At 39.8% G+C, this 22,120-nt stretch overlaps 1 protein-coding gene across 2 annotated transcripts in view; it reads left to right on the top strand.

Annotated features, from left to right (window-relative positions):
* SWAP70 (switching B cell complex subunit SWAP70) overlaps positions 1 to 22,120 on the top strand; it is a 60,755-nt gene that overhangs the window by 34,554 nt on the left and 4,081 nt on the right. For both annotated transcript variants that reach the window (XM_081797393.1, XM_081797394.1), the window contains 6 exons: positions 2,536 to 2,763; positions 5,229 to 5,375; positions 6,523 to 6,631; positions 8,965 to 9,146; positions 18,471 to 18,578; positions 20,120 to 20,286. In XM_081797393.1, coding sequence (XP_081653519.1) covers positions 2,536 to 2,763; positions 5,229 to 5,375; positions 6,523 to 6,631; positions 8,965 to 9,146; positions 18,471 to 18,578; positions 20,120 to 20,286 — 941 coding nt within the window. The remainder of the gene's footprint in view (positions 1 to 2,535; positions 2,764 to 5,228; positions 5,376 to 6,522; positions 6,632 to 8,964; positions 9,147 to 18,470; positions 18,579 to 20,119; positions 20,287 to 22,120) is intronic.

The following is a 22,120-nucleotide window of genomic DNA, read 5'->3' as shown; positions in this document are numbered from 1 at the left end:
TATAATACCCCACTCACTCAGTACAAAAGGAAGTAACGTTGATGGAGTACATACTGTGTCAGACACTATGCAAAATAATCAACTTGTCTCGTTTTATCCCCATAGTAGTTCTATATGATAAGTGTTACTATGTCCATTTCATAGATGAAAAAATTGAGGCTTAGCTTAGTTTATTTCAGTTTGGTAAATGTTAATTGAGCTCTACCACATTCTAGGTATGGTGCTGATTTCTGGAGATTCAAAGATGGGTGGGACATGGTCCCTTGTATAAAGAATTCAGAAAATGGTAGGGAAGAAAATGAGTAAAGAGGTGATTTCAGTACTGTATGCTAAGTGCAGTGACAGAGAAGACCACCTGACCTGAATTAGGTTTGGTCAGAGCAGTTTTCCTAGAGCAGTGCTTCTCAGACTTTAATGTGCATGTGGAAGTACCTAGGGTTCTTATTGTAATGCAGATTTTGATTTTTGGGTCTTTGGTAGGGTCCAAGATTCTTCATTTCTAACAGGCTTCTAAGTGATGCCAATGCTGCTGTTCCACACACCTCACTTGAAGTAGGAATAGCCTAGACAATACAGATTTTGAACGAATACCAGTTAGCCAGGTAGAGAAATGAGGAGAGGTATTCAAAACAGAGAGGACAGCGTGGGGAAAGGCATAGAAGCATAAAAAAGTGTGTTAAATTGGTATGCTCTTTATAATCTATGGCGGGTGTTGGCAAACTATGGCTCATTGCTGAATCTAGCCCATAGTCTATTTTTGTATAGCCCATGTGCTAAGAATAGTTTTTACATTTTTTTAAAAGATTTTATTTATTTGACACAGAGAGACACAGCAAGAGAGGGAACACAAGCAGGGGGAGTGGGAGAGGGAGAGGGAGAAACAGGCTTCCCTTGGAGCAGGGAGCCCAACGAGGGGCTCGATCCTGGGAGTCTGGGATAATGACCTGAGCTGACGCTTAAGAACTGAGCCACCCAGCTGCCCTAGTTTTTACATTTTTAAAGCATAAAACAAACAAACAAACAAACAAAAACCCAATCCAAACAAAGAGTAACTTTAATAGAGATGCACAAAGCCTAAAACATTTACTACCTAATCCTTTGCAGAATAAGCTTGAGACCTCTAATCTGGTATGGTGAAGTGTAAAATCTGCAGTGGGCATAAGTGGAAAACGTTGTTAGAGATAGATAGTAAGCCGGGGTGGGGCTGGGAGGATGGTGCTCACCAAGGGCCACAGAAGAGCTTGGTCTTTATCTTTGAGGTGATAGAGAGCCAGGACAGGATTTAAAGAGGGAGGTGACAGGCTCAGCTTGTGTTTTAGAAAAATCTCTCTAGCAGAATATAGATGCAAGGGAGCAATGCTGGAGTCAAGGATACCAATTGGGAGGCCTGAACAAAGGAAGATGGAGTAGGAGGGGATGGATTTGAGAACTGCTGGGACAAAGTTTTTCATTCTCTTTTGACTGTAATCCATGGGAAGATAAGTGTTTTATTTCATGACCCAGCACACATAGACACACCCACAATGCCAAACTTATCACAAAACATTTGTTTTTATTGTAGGTGAACTCAAATATTTTCATTCCATTAAGGAAAATGGTGTTTACTACCTAATACATTGGTTTTATATTGGGTCATAACCTACAGTTTGAAAAACACTGATCTAGGGAAGTGAAAACAGTAGGTTTTTATCACTGACTTCGTATAAAGGAGTGGGGAACAAGGATTGGCATGGGTGAATGGTGTTGTTCGCAGCTGAAATCTATAATAGAAGGGGGAGCCATTTGGAAGGTTGAGGTGATTCATTCATTTTTGGACATGGTGAATTCAAGAGTGCTGTAGGAAATCTAGGCTTTTCAGAAAGTAAGATACCGATTTTTCATTCAGTGAGTATTACTGCCTCACTGTTTTGTTCACCTGCTGCTATTTCAATAGCAACATTTTCTACTGTTTTTCTACACAAAGGTGTGTGTTTCAGGATTTAATAAACTTTTCTAGCCCGGACTAGGAATTCAGCCATTGTTGCCAACATTGTCAATGTTATAATGGGAGGAAGCATCATAACTTTCAAATAATTGGCTTATGTGGAAAATTTGTAAATTGAGGACTAACTTGTACATACTACTTTGAGATGCTTATTTCACTTAGTACTTGCATATTAGTTCAGTAAGATCAGTGTTCTGGTATATTGAAATATTTACCCAACAGAGAGTAATCAAATCACATCAGTTAGTTTGTGTATGATACTGTATGTGTGCAGTTTGCTTTAGTTCTGCATACAGATATACTATACTATTAGAGGGTTATCAGTTTTTGATTCCTTTACTTGTTCTATAAAGTTAATATAGGACCAATGGCGTTTTATCCATACCTTTCTCCCTGATAATATCATGATTATTTAAAGATATGCTTTTGTAACTAGAAAAGAAAATTTCCTAAGTTGACCATATCAGTGCAAATAACATAGATACATACCTAAGTTTAAAAGTTATTTTTTTTGACTAGGAATTAATACTTTTACATTTTTCTTTTTACAGATTGAATACTTGCTTAAGAAACTTACAGAAGTTATGGGAGGAGGTTGGCAGCAAGAACAGTTTGAACATTATAAAATCAACTTTGATGACAGTAAAGATGGCCTTTCTGTGTGGGAACTGATTGAGCTTATTGGAAATGGACAGTTCAGCAAAGGCATGGATCGGCAGACAGTGTCCATGGCGATTAATGAAGTCTTTAATGAGCTTATATTAGATGTGTTGAAACAGGTAAGAGTGCTGTCTCCTCACCTTCAGAATTTGACATGTTTGAAATAAGATATTTTCATCGGGTATAAGTCATTTACACTTTTACACTGATTTAGAACAGGAATGAAGTTTCTTATTTTCCCAGTCTTGTATTAGGCTTTAATTTAAAAAAAAACACTGGTACAATTTTGAAGTACACTTAAGCATTGGGAAATTACTATTTTGAAAGAACTGTTTAAATGACCACATTTTTAACTATTTTTAAAGTACTTTCATGTCGTATACAGCCATATTTATTGATCTGAAAGATCCTCATGGCATATCGTTCAGAGAAAAAAAACAGGTTGTTGAACAGGAAGTATCTTGCAACCCCTTTCATGAAATGTGATACACATTTGTAGGGCTGTCTGGAAGGATGGTCACCAAAGTGTTAAAAGTGATTGCCTCTGGATTGTGGGATTTCTGTAAATTTTATTTTCTTCTTTATTTCTTTCTTGTTATTGGACTTACTACTTTATAGGATTCTATACATGAATGTATGCATATGATTATATATTTTTATAAAATCAGAAAAATACCCTTACTTTTGGGAGAAAATACCTTTATTTAGCAAAATTGCATTTATTAGATTATGACCTGCATAGCATATGATATACATATGGGAAGCTTAATGCTTGTTAAATAGAATTTATTTATTTTTTAGTGGATCTTTCAGATTTCTTAATTATTATACTGAATAATAACTCCAAGTTGGGGTTTCCTTACCTTGGTCCTTTATTAACTAAGCAGGTGATGTTGTTGTCTTTGCTCTTTTTCCCTAATTGAGCCCATCAATAAACATTAATTGAGGTTCATTTGTGTAGGTTTTTAGTGCTAAAAAGAAGTGTGAGACATGGTCTCTGTCTAAAGACTTCTAGGCCCACCAGGATGGCAGGATAATTGGGACTACAGATGAATTTCAGTATGAGATAGCTTTTATTTAAATGTCCAAGGATTAGGAAACTGAACAAGTATATGATTAGAACCTGACATAATAATCAAATGATACAGCAAGGTAATAAATATTTAATGATAATATATAGTCCACTCTAGGCTATCAGCACTTATACATTTAATATTTAAAATGTTAGCTATTCTTGGGGCTCCTGGGTGGCTCAGTCGGTTAAGCGTCTGGCTCTTGGTTTCAGCTCAGGTCATGATCTTGGGGTGGTGAGATTGAGCCCCATGTTGGGCTCTGTGCTCCGTTGGGATTCTCTCTCCCTCTTCCCACCCTCTGCCCACCCCCTCGCACGTGTGAGCAGTCTCTCTCTCAAATAAATAAATCTTAAAAGAAAATGTCAGCTATTCTCAAACAACCCTGAAAGGCTTGGCCTATAATAATGTGTCATTTTGCTTAAGTAAAGATATGAATTATACACTTTGTGACTGATATGTGGGAAGGAAGTATAGGCCTGGAAGTGTGAGTGTAGAAGCTACATTTAGAAGCCAGAATCCTAGCTGCTAGTTCCTTTTCTGTTCATCTGGAGCAGAATTCTTCCTCCAGAATAGTGAGTGAGAGGTCAGGTAGAAGGGTAGGTTGGTGCCAGAAGGTGATTGGTTAAAAGATATATTTGACCAAGTTTAGCATTTTCATTGATTGAGGTTTTAAATTACTGAGAATCACTATCAGGGTTTTGTGTGTGTATGTGTTTTAATCAGAATAGACAGGATAGTATAGTGAACTCTCATATACCATTCATCCAGCCCCAGTAACCACCAACACATGGTTGATCCTACCCTTCCTACTTTTTCCTCTCCTGTATCTTGAAACAATCCCAGACATTTCTTTTTTTTTTTTAAGATTTTATTTATTTGTCAGAGAGGGAGAGTGAGAGAGAGCAAGCACAAGAGGGGGAGCGGCAGGCAGAGGGAGAAACAGGCTCCCTGCTGAGCAGGGAGCCCGATGCGGGACTTGACTGAGCCACCTTGGCATCCCCCAGACATTTCATTTTATCTATAAATATTTCCATAGGTATCCCTAAAAGATAAGGAATTTTAGGGGCACCTGGATGGCTCAGTGTGTTAAGTGTCCAACTCTTGATTTCGGCTCAGGTCATGATCTCAGGGTCATGAGATTGAGCCCCATGTCAGGCTCCATGCTGGGTGTGGAGCCTGCTTAAGACTCTCTCTCCCTCTCTTTAAGAAAAAAAAAAAAAAAGGAATTAAAAAAGATCACAATGATTTTAGCACCAGGAGTTCTAAGACTACGTATATAGCATTGGGGGATGGAGGGTGGGGTGGACTGTTGTCTCTGCAGGTCCAGAATTATGTGTAAACTTTTGTATGCATGTATTTGACTGGGTTTAGTACCCCTGGCCTTCATAGGTCCTCAGTGGGTTCATGATCCACAAAGGTCAAGAACCACTTATACTCATGTATTCAAGGAAGAGATATTAGCTCTAATAAGTAAAGGGCCAGGCATTTATATCAGATTTAATCTTTCATAGGGTTACATGATGAAAAAAGGCCATAGACGGAAAAACTGGACTGAACGCTGGTTTGTACTGAAACCCAACATAATTTCTTATTATGTGAGTGAGGATCTGAAGGATAAGAAAGGAGACATTCTCTTGGATGAAAACTGCTGTGTGGAGGTAAGCCTCTTGTTACGTCTTTCTGATGCTGCCCCCTGCTGCTCAAGTCTTTTTATCTTGCTTCTAGGCTTTAGAACCTTAAAATAATCTTAAAATTAACATTTCTAAAATAGTATAGGCATACAGTTACCAGACTTTCTGAACCAAAAACTGAAGATACCTGACAAAAGTTTTTTGTAATGTGAATTTATTTTCTGTCTCATGAACAAAATATAGGGATTAAGTCAGATTTATTTGAACATTTAAGGAAACATTTATTGAATAAAATGGAGTTATAAAAAAGAAAGCCAAAAAATATTCAGGAAGACAGTGTTTTAAATCATGAATATATGGGGAAATCTGGGCCATTTTGAGTACAGTAAATAAAACTAAAGAAAATACGAGCATTATCTTTGAATATTTTAGGTGACTTTTAGGACACCTTATTCATTGCTATTAATTCTGTAAAGAAGTGAAGTCTTCAAGAAACATAAATTTTGAGTTTTTAATTTATATCTGAACTATCATCACATCTGTATTTGATGAAGAACATGTAAAATACCTAAAATCTTGCTCATAAATGACAGTGTATTTTGATGGATGAAATAGTGTACGTATATCGATGTCTCAGGGTGTGCACTGCCTACTAAGGGGTCTTCTTAGATTCAGCTAAACATGGAGACTCACGAGATTACCATAGACCATACCAGTCTACTTAAGGATATAGGACAGGAGCCACGGCTTGCTAGCAATACCAGCCCAAGTGCAAAGAGAGTGGATTTGCATCAGGTGAATGTGGGAATCACCCTGGCTTAGTAGCCTCATAGCGCATTGGAGTCAATACCTGTTGTAACAACGTGGATATACCTTCCAGGGTTCCTGTAAGGGGTGTGCTCACATTCAAGAGTCACTGTGCTCAGGAAGCCAAAGCATGGTGTCCCCATCAGGTGTTGGTGGTTCTCACAGTCCAGATGAAATATACTAATCAGGGGTCATTGTTACCATAGGTAATGTTGCCTAGAGAATAGCATTTTGTAAATCAGAAATATGCTCTTATAGATATTTTTCATTGACATTGAATTTCAGCCAGATTTGTATAAATAATTCAGATTAAATTTAAATGCTTAAAAATAAAATTTTTAAAAACCAATTTTGCTTTCTGTGTTAGTCCTTGCCCGACAAAGATGGGAAGAAATGCCTTTTTCTCATAAAATGTTTTGATAAGACCTTTGAAATCAGTGCCTCAGATAAGAAGAAGAAACAGGAGTGGATTCAGGGTAAGGCAGTTTTTATTATTTGTCATGATATAACTTGAGAGCTCTGACTTTGTATTTTTAATCTCATTAAAGATACTAAAGCATTGTTCCCTCATTGTAGTTATTTCTGCATGCAGCATAATAACTAAAAGAAAAACAAATTGAGGGGAGTTCCCAAATTTTTCATCAGTTTCATTTGCATAATGAACTTGTGGGAAAATTATAAACTGGACATTTTAAGTTTTATTTACTTTTACTATTTAAAGAGAATGGAATTTCCTCTTTTAAGGACTATGAAGAATTTTGAAGTGACCATCTGGAATTTTTAGTAATACAGAAAACAAAAGAGGAATAATGCCATCACTTTTGAATATTTCCAGTAATTTTTAAGATCTGTTATTTTCACAAGAAATCACTAGTTTCAAATAATTATTTCAAGAACATAAACTTTTGATTTAATAACTTTTAAACTGATTATTCTAAAATTAGTAAAGAATGAAACACTACGTATGAGATTTTTTTTTTTAATCATGAAAGTTCAGGGCTTCTGAATATGATATTCTTAGATATAAGTAAAATTATGTTATACTGAAAATTGTGGTCATTTTGATGTGGCTTAAGATTTTGAAGCAAGTGCACTTAGGTTTGAATCCTCTTTCCTGGGTCACTTGAATTGAATTATGAATTTTGTAGCTGTTTTTCCTCTTCTGTAGAATGGGGATAATAATAGTACCTACCTCTCTGGGCACCTGGGTGGCTCATTTGGTTAAGCATCTGTCTTCGGCTCAGGTCATGATCTCAGGGTCCTGGAATCAAGCCCCGCATCGGGCTCCTTGCTCAGCGGGGAGCCTGCTTCTCCCTCTCCTCCCTGCTCATGCTCTGTCTCACTACCTCTCTCTCGAATAAATAAAAAAAAATTTTTTTTAAAGACTTTATTTATTTATTTGACAGAGACACAGCAAGAGAGGGAACACAAGCAGGGGGAGTGGGAGAGGGAGAAGCAGGCTTCCCGCTGAGCAGGGAGCCCGATGCGGGGCTTGATCCCAGGACCCTGGGATCATGACCTGAACCGAAGGCAGATGCTTAACAACTGAGCCACCCAGCCACCCCTCAAATAAGTAAAATCTTAAAAAAAGATAGTACCTACCTCTCAAGGTTTTTGTGATTAGATAATGAAGATATACTTGCACATTTTAAAAATGGCACATCATTGCAAAAATATGATAGATTGTAGACAACCTAAATGTCCATTAATTGCAAAATGGTTGAATAAATGATAGAAGAAACACAATGGGGTTCTGTACAGTACTTATGTATAATGCTTTATTTATTCATTTATTTATTTATTTTAAAAGATTTTATTTATTTATTTGAGAGAGAGAGTGTATGAGCCAGAGCATGAGCAGGGGGGAGGGAGAAGCAGACTCCCCACTGAACAGGGAGCCCAGTTAGGGCTCGATCCCAGGACCGTGGGATCATGACCTGAGCTGAAGGCAAATGCTTAACTGACTGAGCCATCCAGGTGCCCTGTATAATGCTTTATATACTGACATGGAAAGCTCTCCAAGATATAGTAAGTGAAAAAAACGAAGGCTCAGAAGAGTGTATTATGTCAAAAGAAGGTGGAGGATGTATATACATACTTATTTGTATATGCTTAAAATATCTCTGGAAAAGACAAGAAACTGTTAGCATTAGTTGGTAGTGGAGAGGGGAAGCCAGTACTTGGGCATAGGAGCAGGAGGGAGACTTTTCCCGTATGTCTTTTCATGCTTTTGAATTTGAACAATGTGAAAGTAATAGCTGTCAAAAAATTAAAATTAATTCAAATAATCAGGAAGATACATAAAAATTAGATAATGCATGTAAAGGTATACATATAGCAAGTATTCAGTAAATGGTAGCTACTCTTACCATCTCAGGAAGGAAGTGTATAAGGATATGGTTTCAGAAGGCATAGATAAAGGCAGACTAAACCCAGCATGTAGCAAATCAGATATTAAGAAGTTTGAATCTCAACTCTTACTATGTCTTATTCTTATTTGGCCTTTTGAGAAATATAGAGAAGGGAATTGGAAGTGTTGTAAGTTCTTCAAATGTGTGTGATATTCCCGAATCAAGTATCTATTTAAGCACAGATATGCAGTTATGGAGTTTTGGAGCTGGAAGGGACTCCAGAGATCACATTTAGAGATGAGGAGACTGATGCTGCAGGTTATGACTTATGCAAGGTCACACCACTACTTAATGGCAGAATCAGAATCTACACTGGGTCTCTGGTTTTCTTCCCAGTATGCCATCTGCATACGAAGAATAAACAGTCTGTCCCTTTTTCTGTCCTGTGCCTTTTATAGCCATTCATTCTACTATCCATCTGTTGAAGTTGGGCAGCCCCCCACCACATAAAGAAGCCCGCCAGCGTCGGAAAGAACTCCGGAAGAAGCTGCTGGCTGAACAAGAGGAGCTGGAGCGACAGATGAAGGAGCTCCAGGCTGCCAATGAAAACAAGCAGCAGGAGCTGGAGACCGTGAGGAAGGTGGGAATGGACACTGGGCTGGGGGAGGCCTCTCTCTTTCACTGTAGGAGCCCAGCTACCTTACTTACAAGCTCTGGGCCTACCAAGACCAGCTGCATGCAGTTTTAGAGAGATGTTTTGGTAAATTGTTTTCTCAGGAAGTGGATCTAGATTACTGAGTGAGACATCCTGGTTTTCCCAGCCTTGGAAGTATGAGGGTCTCAGGTCAGCAAGGCATTTCATTGACCGGAAAAGAACATTTATAAGAATGGTGAGCACAGTTGAATTTTGTCAGATAAAGATGAGAAATTTTATTCCCCTAAGGATGTCAAGGTCATTTTTGGTGACCTGGGCAGGGTGTGTTGCTTTTTTAGTTTTTCCCTTCTTAGCTCCCATCTTTACTCCTGAATACCCTTAGTATAGAGCTAGGGGTCTCACTGTTCAGAGTGTAAGATACAGTCTGGGTCAGTTTCTCCTTCCATCTCTGGGCTAGGAGGTCAAGTACCGTAGATTGTATAGGATAATTGGCATTCATTGGGAAACCTTGTTGCTCAGTTGTATCATGGTTCTGGGGGTGGTAGTCGGTCTTCGGTGTCTGGGCACCATCCTTATTTGGGGTTGATTGAGCCTGTCTGCCTTGAGTCAGTGAGCACCTGCTACCTACAAGATCTAAGACCCTTTCGTGTCTCCTCTGTAGCACCCTGGAGTATGGGAGATGCTCACAGTACCAGCCCCCACATTCCTGGTGGGCTTCTCTCTTTGCAGGCCATGGAAATGGCACACTTTGTGCTGACATCCTCCGAGTAGACTCAAAGAATTTTCTAATACTTTTATAACCTTAGGAATTATGTGGGCATACGATATTAGAAACAGTTTTTCCTATCCAGCATACCTACTTTCTTTTCTTTTTTTTAAAATTTTTTATTTAAATTCAAATTAGTTAACATAGTGTATATTATTAGTTTCTGTATGTTATTAACATACAGTATATTATTAGTTTCAGTATATTATTAGTTTCAGTTATTATTAGTATATTATTAGTGATGCCCTCCTTAATGCCCATCACCCAATAACCACATCCCCCCACTCACCTCCTTTCCAGCAACCCTGTTTGTTTCCTGTGGTTGAGAGTCTCATGATTTGCCTCCCTCTCTGTTTTCATCTTATTTTATTTTTCCTTCCCTTCCTCTATGTTTATCTGTTTTCTTTCTTAAATTCCACCTATGAGTGAAATCATATGGTGTTTGTCTTTCTCTGACTTATTTTGCTTAGTATAATACCCTCCAGTTCCATCCATGTCGTTGCAGATGTCAAGATTTCATTCTTTTTAATGGCTGAGTATATATATATATATATACCACATCTTTATCCATTCATCTGTCAGTGGGCTCTTTCCATATTTTGGCTATTGTGGACATTACTGCTATAAACATTGGGGTGCGTGTGCCCCTTCAAATCACTGTTTGTATCCTTTGGGTAAATACCTAGGAGTGCAATTGCTGGAGGGTAGTTCTACTTTTAACTTTTTGAGGAACCTCCATACTGTTTTCCAGAGTGTATACCTACTTTCTAAAAGCAGCTCCTCAGGTCTTGTTGCTCTTCCTCCTGAATCACTCTTGCATCTTGCCTTTCTGCTGTAATACATTTTCTTTAAAAACTCCCTTAATAGGCTAGGGTGAGCACCTGTGGTATGTGATCACTGCTTCCTTCATCCACTGTACACATGGCAGTAGTGGGTGTTTTAAGAATGGGGTGGGGGGCGCCTGGGTGGCTAGTTGGTTAGGCGACTGCCTTCGGCTCAGGTCATGATCCTGGAGACCCTGGATCGAGTCCCACATCGGGCTCCCTGCTCGGCGGGGAGCCTGCTTCTCCCTCTGACCCTCCCCCCCTCATGTGCTCTCTCTCTCAAAAAAAAAAAAAAAAAAAAATCTTAAAAAAAAAGAATGGGGTGGGAATCTGGGCTTGTTGTCCTTCTTTCATAATTTTTAAAAATTATGCAAGAGTCCTACAGAAGAGAGTATGAAAGAGTGTATACAAAGCATCATAAAGTGAATACTCCTGAAACTACTACCCAAGTTAGGATAGAGTATTGCCAATACTTGAAAGTTCTGGTGTCCTTTTTTCTTTTGTTTTAATTTTTTAGTAGTTTACAAACAGTAAGATGCATGGTTTATGTATGGTTGTATGAGTTTTTACATGTGTCTAGATTCTTGTAATTAGCACAGACAGAATGCAGAACAATTCTAATGCTCCAAAGAATTTCCTCACACTGCCCTCTGTACTCAGATTGTCCACTAATCCCTAACCCCCAGCAACCACTGATCTGTTCTCTGTTCCTATATTTTTGCCTTTTCCAAATTGTCATATAAATGGAATTGCACAGTATATAAGTTTTCAAGACTGGGTTCTTTGACTTAGCATCATGCATTTGAGATTCATCTATCTGGCATCATTTTGAACCTTTAGACTCTTTTAAACTCTGCCTCCCATGAGCATGTAGATGGCCTGTTCTGCTTTGTGTGAATGTATGCCCAGAGCCGACAAGGCCTAGGCCAAACTAGACAGCTTTCCTCCTACCTAGTTTTACAGAATTATTTAAGCAACTGATTTGGGATTTGACAAGTGTTGAGAAATTATTATAGATCCCTTAAAAATCTTTATTTTTCTTTTTCTTGTTAAGAAATAAAATTCATCCCAATTTTTCATTAAAGCATATTTAGAAAAAAACTGCTTAGATGAAGCTTTTAATCACCTGGAATTCTATAACATTTGTGGGTTTTGTAAGACTTGATTGGCCTCATTTAATTTGGAAGAAGGAACAAGAAATCATGTGGTTTTTGTAAATTAATACATATCTTTAAAGGGATTACCCACATATTATTTTTTGAAAAAAGACTTTATTTTTGTAGAGCACTTTTAGGTTCACAATAAAATTGAAAGGAAGATACGGAGATTTCCCATATAACTCAGTGTCAACACACGCAGTCTCTCGGTATCAGCATCCTCTTCCAGAGTGGTACACTTGTTAAAATTGATGAATCTACACTGACACTCATAGCACCCAAAGTCCATAGTTTACCTTAAGGTTCATGCTTGGTGTTTTGCATTCTATGGGTTTGGACAAATGTATAATGACATGTATTTACCGTTACAGTATCATTCAGGCTTATTTTCACTTCCTTAAAAGTCCTCTGTACTCTACCTATTCATCCCCCTCCTCTCCCAAATAACTTTTATTTCTACTTTGGTTTCTTTAAAAAAAATCTAATCTTTTGTATAGGTAATATAATCATATGGTTCAAAAATTTAAATTATATAAAAATAAATCCCACTTGATCATGGTGTATGATCCTTTTAATGTATTGTTGAATTTGGTTTGCTAATATTTTATTGAGGATTTTTGCATCTATGTTCATCAGGGATACTAGCCCCTAATTTTTCTTTTCTTGTGTCTGGTTTTGGTATAAGGGTAACACTGGCCTCATGAGTTTGGAGGAATTCCCTCCTCTTCTGTTTTTGTTTTTGTTTTTTTGGAAAAGTTTGAGAAGAACAGATATTCTTCTTTGAATGTGTGGTAGAATTCACTAGTGAAGCTGTCTGGTCCTGGACTTTTGTTTGTTGGGAGGTTTTTGATTACTGATTGAATCTCCTAGTAATCAAATTGGTTTTATGTTTTTAGGAATCTATAAATTTCTTCTAGGTTGTCTGATTTGTTGGTGTGTAATTGTTCATAATAGTCTCTTATGATCTTTTGTATTTTTGTGGTATCCTTTGTAACATCTCTTTCATTTATTATTTGAGTCCTCTTTTTTCTTTGGTGAGTCTAACTAAAGGCTTGTCAATTTATCTTTTCTAAGAATGAGTTTAGTTTCATTGATCTTCTCTTGTCTTTTGGTCTCTTTTATTTACTTCTCTAATCTTTGTTACTTCCTTCCTTCTACTAACTTTGGGCTTCATTTTTTTCTTTTTCTGGTTCCTTGAGTGTAAAGTTAGGTCATTTGAGACTTCTGTTCCTTTCTTAATTTCTTTCTTTCCTTTTTTTTTTTTTTAAAAGATTTACTTATTTATTTGAGAGAGAGCGAGTCTGAGCAGGGGGGGAGGGAGAGCGGAACGAGAATCCCAAGCAGACTCTGTGCTGAGCACAGAGCCTGATGCAGGGCTTGATGCCATGACCCTGAGATCGTGACCTGAGCCAAAAACAAGAGTTGGATGCTTAACCGACTGTGCCACCCAGGTGCCCCTGAGACTTTTGTTTCTTGAGGTAGGCATTTATAGCTAAGAACTTCAGTCTTAGAACTGCTTTTGCTGCATCCTGCAAATTTTGGTACGTTATATTTCCACTTTTGTTTGTCTCAAAGTATTTTCTATTTCTCTTTTGACCCATTGGTTGTTCAGCAGTATGTTGTTTAATCTCCACAAATTGTGAATTTTCTGGTTTTCTTTGTGGAGTTGCTAGTTTCATATGATTGTGGTTGAAAAGATGCTTGATACGATTTCAGTCCTCAAATTTATTAAGACTTGTTTTGTGGCCCAACATGTGATCTTCCTGGAAAATGTTCCATGTGTACTTGAGAAGAATATGTATTCTGTTGCTTTTGTATGGAACGTTTTATATATATCATTAAGCCCATCTGGTCTAATGGGTTGTTTAAGGACCATGTTTCCTTATTGATTTTCTGTCTGGATGATATATCCATTGATGTAAGTGGGCTATTAAAGTCCCCTACTATTATTGTATTGCTGAATATTTCTCCTTGTAGGTCTGTTAATTGCTTTATATATTTAGATGCTCCTGTGCTGGATGTTTAAATGTTATAAATGCTATATCTTCTTGTTGGATTGACCCCTTTATCATTATAAAACACCCATCTTTGCCTCTTATTACAGGCTTTGTTTTAAAGTCTGTTTGATATAAGTATAGGATTCTAGCTTTCTTTGATTTCCATTTGCATTGAATATCTTTTTCCATTCCTTCACTTTCAGTCTGTGTGTGTCCTTACATTTAACTGAGTCTCTAGTAGGCAGCATATAGACAGGTCTTTTTTTTTTTTTTTAAATAATGAGAAACTTTATTGAGATATAATTCATATAGCATAAAATTACCATTTTAAAGTGTACAATTCAGTGGATTGGGGCCTTTTTTTAAAAAAAAAATCTATTCAGCTACTCTGTCTTTTTTTTTTTTTTTTTTAAAGATTTTATTTATTTGACAGAGAGAGACAAAGTGAGAGAGGGAACACAAGCAAGGGGAGTGGGAGAGGGAGAAGCAGGCTTCCCGTGGAGCAGGGAGCCCAATGTGGGGCTCGATCCCAGGACCCTGGGATCATGACCTGAGCCGAAGGCAGACGCTTAACGACTGAGCCACCCAGGCGCCCCTGTCTTTTGATTGGAGAGTTTAGTCCATTTGCATTTAAAGTTAATATTGGTATGTACTTGTTGCCATTTTGTTAATTGTTTTCTGGTTGTTGTTGTATTTCTTCTGTTCCTTTCTTCTTCTCTTTCCTCCTTTATGGTTTGATGACTTTCTTTAGTGCTATGCTTATATTTCTTTCTCTTTCTCTTTTGCATATTTAAAATAGGATTTTGCTTTGTGATTACCATGAAGCTTACACAACTTATACATGTAACACAATTTTAAGTTGATAACTTAAGTTTGATCCCATTTTAAAGCTCAACATTTGTATTTTCCCCTCCCCAACATTTTATGCTTTTGATATCATATTTCACATTTTTAAATTGTGTTTATCTACAAATCAGTATGATACAACCACATTATAAAAATGAAGGATAAGAATTAAATGATCATCTCAATAGTTGCAGAAAAACGTTTGACAAAATTTGACTTTGATTTAAAAACTCTCAACAAAGCAGGTATGGAGAGACTGGATCTCACCATAATAAATACCATGCAAAGCCCCTAGCTAACATACTCAGTGGTGGAAAATTGAAAGCTTTTTCTCTAAGATCAGGAATAAGACAAAGATGCCTAATCTCACCACTTTTATTCAACATAGTGTTTGAAGTCCTAGCCAGAGCAATTAGATAAGAAAAAGGAAGAAAAGACATCCAAATTGGAAGGTAAGAAGTAAAATTGTCACTATTTGCAGATGACATGATATTATAGAGAGGGAAAACTGTTAGAACTAATAAATTCAGTAAAATTACAGGATAAAAGAACAATACACAAAAATCTGTTGTTTCTATACACTAATAATGGACTATCAGAAAGAGAAATTAAGAGAACAATTCCAGGGGCACCTGGGAGGCTTACTCAGTTAAGCGTCTGCCTTCAGCTCAGGTCATGATCCCAGGGTCCTGGGATTGAGACCTGCATCAGGCTCCCTGTTTAGTGGGGAGCCTGCTTCTCCCTCTGCCCCTGCTTGTGTTGTCTCTCTGGCTGGCTCTCTCTCTCTCTCTCTCTCAAATAAATAAATAAATAAATAAATAAATAAAAATCTTAAAAAAAAAAAAGAAAAAGAAACAATGCCAGTCCCCTCTTGATGAACATTTGGTTTGTTTTAAATCTTTTGATTAAATAGGCAATACTGCAGGGAACTATTTTGGACCTGTGTCATTTTATACACATTCTAATTTAGCTATAGAATTAATTCTCAGAAGTGGGATTGCTGGAGCAGAGTATATACACCTGTAATTATGAAATCCAGGCTGATGCAACAGCTGCTATTTCAAATCTTGCTATTCACTGTACCAGAGGACTAAGTGTTCAGTGATTTGGCAATTAAGTATTCCAGCTGGAAGTGTCACACTTCCCTTCTATTTTCAATACTTTGCCCAGAACTAGTCATGTTTCTGTCGAGAACTCAGCTGTCAGTCTTACTGGTGTTTCCTTGTGTGTGATCAATCATTTTTCTTCTGTTGCTTTCAGGATTTTCGTTTTGTCTTTGTCTTTCTACAGTTTTATTATGATGTGTGGGTGTGTATCTCTTTGTGTCTATCCTAGAGTTTGTTGAATTCTTGGATGTATAGATTAATGTTTTCCATCAGATTGGGAAAGTTTTCGGCCATTATTTCTTTAAACACTTTTTCTATTCCTTTCTCTCTGAAATTCTGAGATCAAGCTGAGATTGAGTCGGACACTTAACCGACTGAGCCACCCAGGCATCCCCTTCTGCCCATTTTTTAATTGATTATTATTTTTTTTAGTGTTGAGTTGTATCAGTTCTTTATATATTTTAGATACTAACCCCTTATCAGATTTATCATATGCAAATATTTTATCCCATTCAGTAGTCTGCCTTTTAGTTTTGTGGATTGTTTCCTTTGCTGTGCAGAAGCTTTTTATTTTGATGTAGTCCAATAGTTTATTTTTGCTTTTGTCTTCCTTGCCTCAGGAGACATATCTAGAAAAATGCTGCTACAGCCGATGTCAGAGAAATTACTATCTGTGCTCTCTTCTAGGATTTTTATGGTTTCGGGTCTCACATTTAGGTCTTTCATCCATTTTGAATTTATTTTTGTGTATGGTGTAAGAAAGTGGTCTAGTTTCATTCTTTTGCATGTAGCTGTCCAGTTTTCCCAACACCATTTGTTGAAGAGATTCTCTTTTTCCCATTACATATTCCTGCCTCCTTTGTCGTAGACTACTTGACCATATAATTGTGGGTTTGTGTTTATTTCTGGGTTTTCTATTCTGTTCCATTGATCTATGTGTCTGTTTTTGTGCCAGTACCATACTGATTTGATTACTACAGCTTTGTATGGTATATCTTGAAATCTGGAATTGTAATACCTCCAGTTTTGTTCTTCCTTTTCAAAATTGCTTTGGCTATTTGGGGTCTTTTGTGGTTCCATACAAATGTTAGGATTATTTGTTCTAGTTCTGTGAAAAATGCTGTTGATATTTTGATAGAGATTACATTAAATCTGTAGATTGCTTTGGGTGGTATGGACATTTTAACAATATTTGTTCTTCCAACCCATGAGCATGAAATATCTTTCCATTTGGAAAACTGGACATTTTAGACAATATATTGTAGTAACTCTGGATATGGATTTCTTCCCTCCCCTGAGGGCTTGTTGTTGTTTGCTTGTTCATTTGTTCAGTGACTTGGCTGGGCTATTTCAGTGAAGTCTGTTTTCTTCACACTGTAAAGCTCTGACTGTCTTCTTCAGAGGCACAGCCTTGGACATGCACACAGTACCCTGGGGTGACCATGATGTTAGCAGGATTCTCTTTGTGTGTCTCTGTTTCTGATCTCTCTGTTAAGCTGTCTACTTCTGTTGGTATCCTACCCAGCTGTTAGAGCTCTATGGTTTTCAACAATGGCATGGGGCCTAAATTGCTCCTCAGTCTGATATTATTTAAATTCAAGCCCACATGTAGTCTTTGAGACTTGTTCCTAGTACATGAGGGCTTTGCTGTCTGTGTTTCTCTCTGTCAAATTTCTAGCTGGTCTGTGGTTTAGTTTGTTGGTCTCATGGAGCAATGAGCTGCTTCTTAATTCCTTAAAATCTCCATTGTTTTCAAGAGCATCGTTAAGTTTGAACTTCCTCACCCTGTGTTTTAAATGACATCATTTCTTTTGGGGAGAACTTCAGATCTTGCCTGTCTGCCTGGGCAAACCTCTGTGCCAGGGCTCTGGAGCTGGTGGCAGAAACAAGTGGTCTACTTCCCTTGGTGGGATGCTCCTGCTCTGTGGGCCTATCACGAGGTGGAGGTGGTAGCCTCTGGTCTTACGGTCTTGCCTCTCCTGGTGTGGAACCTCTGCTGTACAGGTAATGGGGGCAAGGGTGATCGTGTCTACTAATCGCAGCCTGTCATCCCTGAGGCAGAACTTCCACTCTGAGTGGGTGCAGGGTGGAGGAAAGAGTCTCAGACCCCCAGTCACTCTTGCTTGGAATAGAGCTTCTGCAGCAAGGAGCTGGGAAGAATGAGAATGCTAGCGGCTGTCCTTCCTGGGGGCGTACCGTGGCTAGACTATGAGCTGAGGAAAGAGGGAGCCCTGTGTTCTTGGTTTCATTACCAGGAGTAGAACTTTGTTCTTACTGACATTGGGGGGCGGGGGGCAGGAGGGCACACTATGGCTCAGATGCCATAGACTCACTGTTCTTACGAAGATTGGGTAGATTTTTCTTGGATAAATGTTCTCCATTTGCTGTATGCTCTTAGGATGATTTCCAGAGACTTTAAATGGTTGTTTTGGGGGTTTTTTGGAAATTATTTTCACCAGTTGTGGGTGTTTTGCTGGGGGAATGGGTCCATGGAGTTCCTCATTGCCACCTCTGATAAGTCAATCTCTGGTAAAAGTTTTAAGGAATAATGTGTGAGATGATATCCACTCTAATATTTACTGCTTTTCTATGGGTGGGGTTTTGATTGGGTAGAAACTGGAAGAAGCAGCGTCTCGCGCAGCAGAAGAAGAAAAGAAACGTCTTCAGACTCAAGTGGAACTACAGGCCAGGTTCAGCACAGAGTTGGAGCGAGAGAAGCTTGTGAGTGCTGCACAGCTGGGAACCTGGGAACGCTGCTGCATTCGCTCACAGAGCCAGTCTGGCTGAAGGGGAAGGGACCAAGGCCTGGGAGGCTGGAGTGAGGCCATCTTGTCAGCTGGGCTCTGCTTCTGACTTGCAGTGGCCTCAGGGAAGTTCTGTGTTTCTTCATTCAGTATGGGTTTATTGAGCACCTTCTCTGTGCGAGGTACTATGCCAAGGATATAAAGGTAAAAGACATAAACCTTGCTTTTAGGACCCCAGAATAGAAATTCATGGAATGGGGTGATAAGTACTGTGGTTAGGGTGACTGTATGTCTTGGTTTGCTGGGATAGTCCTTGCCATCCTGTTATAATTATTAACAGCACTCCTTTTCCTTCTCAAAGAGTCCTGGCTTGGAAAATAAATAGCTATGGAAAAAGTAAGCATGGGTTCCATGACATTTCTCTTCTGTAATGAGCAAAGTGGGAGGTTCTGAAGTCATGAGAACATATGAATTCTGGTCTGCTCCTCTTAGCAGCTCTAATTCATCTTAGAGGTTCCCATCCCCCAAGACCCCCAAGAGCCAGGTTGCTGTAGGTGGTTAGCTAGTTCATTGGAACACAGGTCTTACGTGGAGTTGTAATGTGAGGCAGACTACTGAGCCCAGTGCCTATTAAATAGACGCTCGTGACATTTTTTAGTAACTTTTGGTTGCTGGGGTCAAAACAGACAAGTTCATGTTAGGAGAGAAAAGAACACAGGCAGGCAGATGTGGGGGGAAGGAGCGCTGCACTCACAGCCAGGAGATCTGGGTTCTTTCCTCTCTGGTCCTGCTTTTGAGCATGAGTTTTCTCTTTACATTGGAGGCGTTGTCATGTGATCTCTCATGACTCTTACGAGGATGAAGTGAGCAGTGAGAATATTTTGTAAACCGCAGACACATATGCTAATGTGTGTGCTATTACATTTAGATGTCCTTGTCTTTCAGTTTTTAAGGCAGAGATTCAAAACTGTTTAATACAGAAAGGAGAACCCATATACTTGTTAGGGTGCTAACTTGGGTGCTTGAGGCCCCCCAGGGCTGGATATGCCCCAGGAAGGGAGAAGAGGGGCGAGGAGGCAGCCAGGTAAGAGGAGTCGTCGCTGGCTGCCGGTCCGTCATCCCTTTCCCCTTTGTTTTAACCCCCTGGCTGTTCTGACTGGACAGAGGTTCATTCCTTTTAGAGAAGACTGTGGGTAAAGAGGTTGTGGCTTTATAATAGAAAGGAATTTAAAGAGAAATTATTCAGGGAAACAGTATTTTCTTTACTTGAATCTTAAAGTGTGGAGTGGAAGGGATGGAGCACTCCCAGGGCAGGAATACAGCATGAGGGTTGTAGTCTGTGTCCGTGGACTCTGGGTGTGGTGCTCTCCTTCCTCCAACCTCAGTTCTGGGAGCGCGGGATGGGGCCGTGCCCACCCTGCTGGGCTGCGGTCATCGTTCAGGATGGAGGAGCAGTGGGAGACTTTCCCTGAGGGTGAACGTCAGCCGGAGTTTAACGTGACCCTTTTACACCATCAGATCAGACAGCAGATGGAAGAACAGGTTGCCCAGAAGTCCTCTGAACTGGAGCAGTATTTGCAGCGAGTCCGGGAGCTGGAAGACATGTACCTAAAACTGCAGGAGGCCCTTGAGGATGAGAGACAGGCCCGGCAAGATGAGGAGACCGTGCGGAAGCTTCAGGCCAGGTGCCAAATGCGCTTGTGTCCCTTGCCTTTATGTGCTTAGCTTGGGCAAATGTCGTTTCTAGGAATGACTAACGTTCTGGTGAAGAGGGACAGGTGTCTGCCCGATTGGAGAGATCCTGGAGGCTTGGCTGGCCAACTTGTTTATTCTCAGTCTAGGGCCCTGGAGGACCCTGGCTTCTGGGGCTCTAGACAGGCCTTCCATCTCTGTTAGAGCAGGCGGGTGGCCAGGTGTGAACACAGGCGTGAACCAAGGCTGAGCGGCCCAGCCACAGCACAGACCAGGCCGTGGGGCGAGTCTCCTGAGGATGCCGCGGTCAGCATTGGCACCATGTGTTGGTAGTCACCATGGCTTCTGCTGTCACTCAGCACTGGATGTTGCCACCCCCAGCAAGATAAATTCTCCACTGTTTCTGCTCCTTTGTGTTGGTTGCTTCAGAGTCAGAGTTTCAGAGCTAGTTGCTTCCTTGTGCATCTGCTTAGCCAAGCCCGGTTCAGGCTTGCCCTGTGCCCTGGCCGCCAAAGGGCAGGAGGGCAGGGGTCCGGCCTGTGGCTTATGTAGGGGGAGATGGGCCCTGCTTCCCATCCAGACACCTCCTGTGGCAGATTCCTTGGACACCTGAAGGGGGTTCAGACCGGGCAGCCTGGACGCCGCAAATGTCCATTCCCTTCCATACTCTTACCACTAGGATGAGGAAACAGACCTTTCCAGTCTCGTTCAGTGTTGCATCACCAGTGCCTAGAAAAGCACACGGAGAGTGCATCATATATACTCATGGAGTGAGTGGATAAACACTGGTCACAGCACATTTGCAGTGTTGTGTTCAGCTGTGGTTCTCATACTCCAGGAGACATCTAAGGAGGGAGTGGATGGTCCTGTGTAGAACGAGGGGTAGTGGGTGGCAGAGCTCTTCCTAGTTGAGGAAGAACTTTCTACAGATGAGGCTGCCCATAAATAAACTCACCTGATTTGTGAAGCAGTGGGCGGCCCATCCCCCAGAGGGTTTGAGAACAGTCGGATAACCACCCTGCAGGGTGTCGTAGAGGGAGTTCTTGTAGTGGGGGTGGCTGCGGGTGGTGACATGAGGCCGTCTGGTCCGTTGCTTGCTTTGGTCCTTCTGTCGTTGGCTTTGGAAGAGCGTGCTGGTGGTCGGGCCTGGGGGTGTGTCGGGCCCCGGGCCGGCATCTAACTGCATTGTCTGTATTTTGGATACAGGTTTGGGCTGTACGTGAGTTTATTTAAATGCCTCTGTACCTGGATATTCTTAGATAGGTAGCCTGTTACTCAAAGATGACTTTTTGGAGTCACACAAACCTTGGTGAAAATCCACTACTGCCTGTGCAACATACTTATAAACACCCTGGTTTTTATTGCTTCATCTGGAGGGATAATACCTTGCAGAATTGATGGGGGCTTAGCAGTCATGAAATCAAGGATCTAACATGTAGTAATTGTTCAATAAGTGGTATCTGGTTTATTCTGCCTTCTGTTGGCTCCTTCTTCCCTCACCTTTATTTATTTATTTATTTATTTATTTATTTATTTATTTTTAATTTTATTATGTTATGTTAGTCACCATACAATACATCATTGGTTTTTGATGTGGTGATCCACGATGCATTGTTTTCGTATAACACCCAGTGCTCCATGCAGTACGTGCCTTCCTTAATATCCATCACCAGGCTAACCAATCCCCCCTCCCCCCTCCCCTCTAGAACCCTGTTTGTTTCTCAGAGTCCATAGTCTCTCATGGTTCATCTCTCCCTCCTATTTCCCACTCTTCATTTTTCCCTTCCTTCTCCTCATGTCCTCCATGCTATTCCTTATGTTCCACAA

This window comes from Leptonychotes weddellii, chromosome 11 (genome assembly GCF_054177405.1).
Source record: "Leptonychotes weddellii isolate Sample4059 chromosome 11, ASM5417740v2, whole genome shotgun sequence".
Taxonomy (NCBI): Eukaryota; Metazoa; Chordata; class Mammalia; order Carnivora; family Phocidae; genus Leptonychotes; species Leptonychotes weddellii.
Note: the sequence above shows the minus strand (reverse complement) of the source record. Positions and strands in the feature narration are given on the sequence as shown.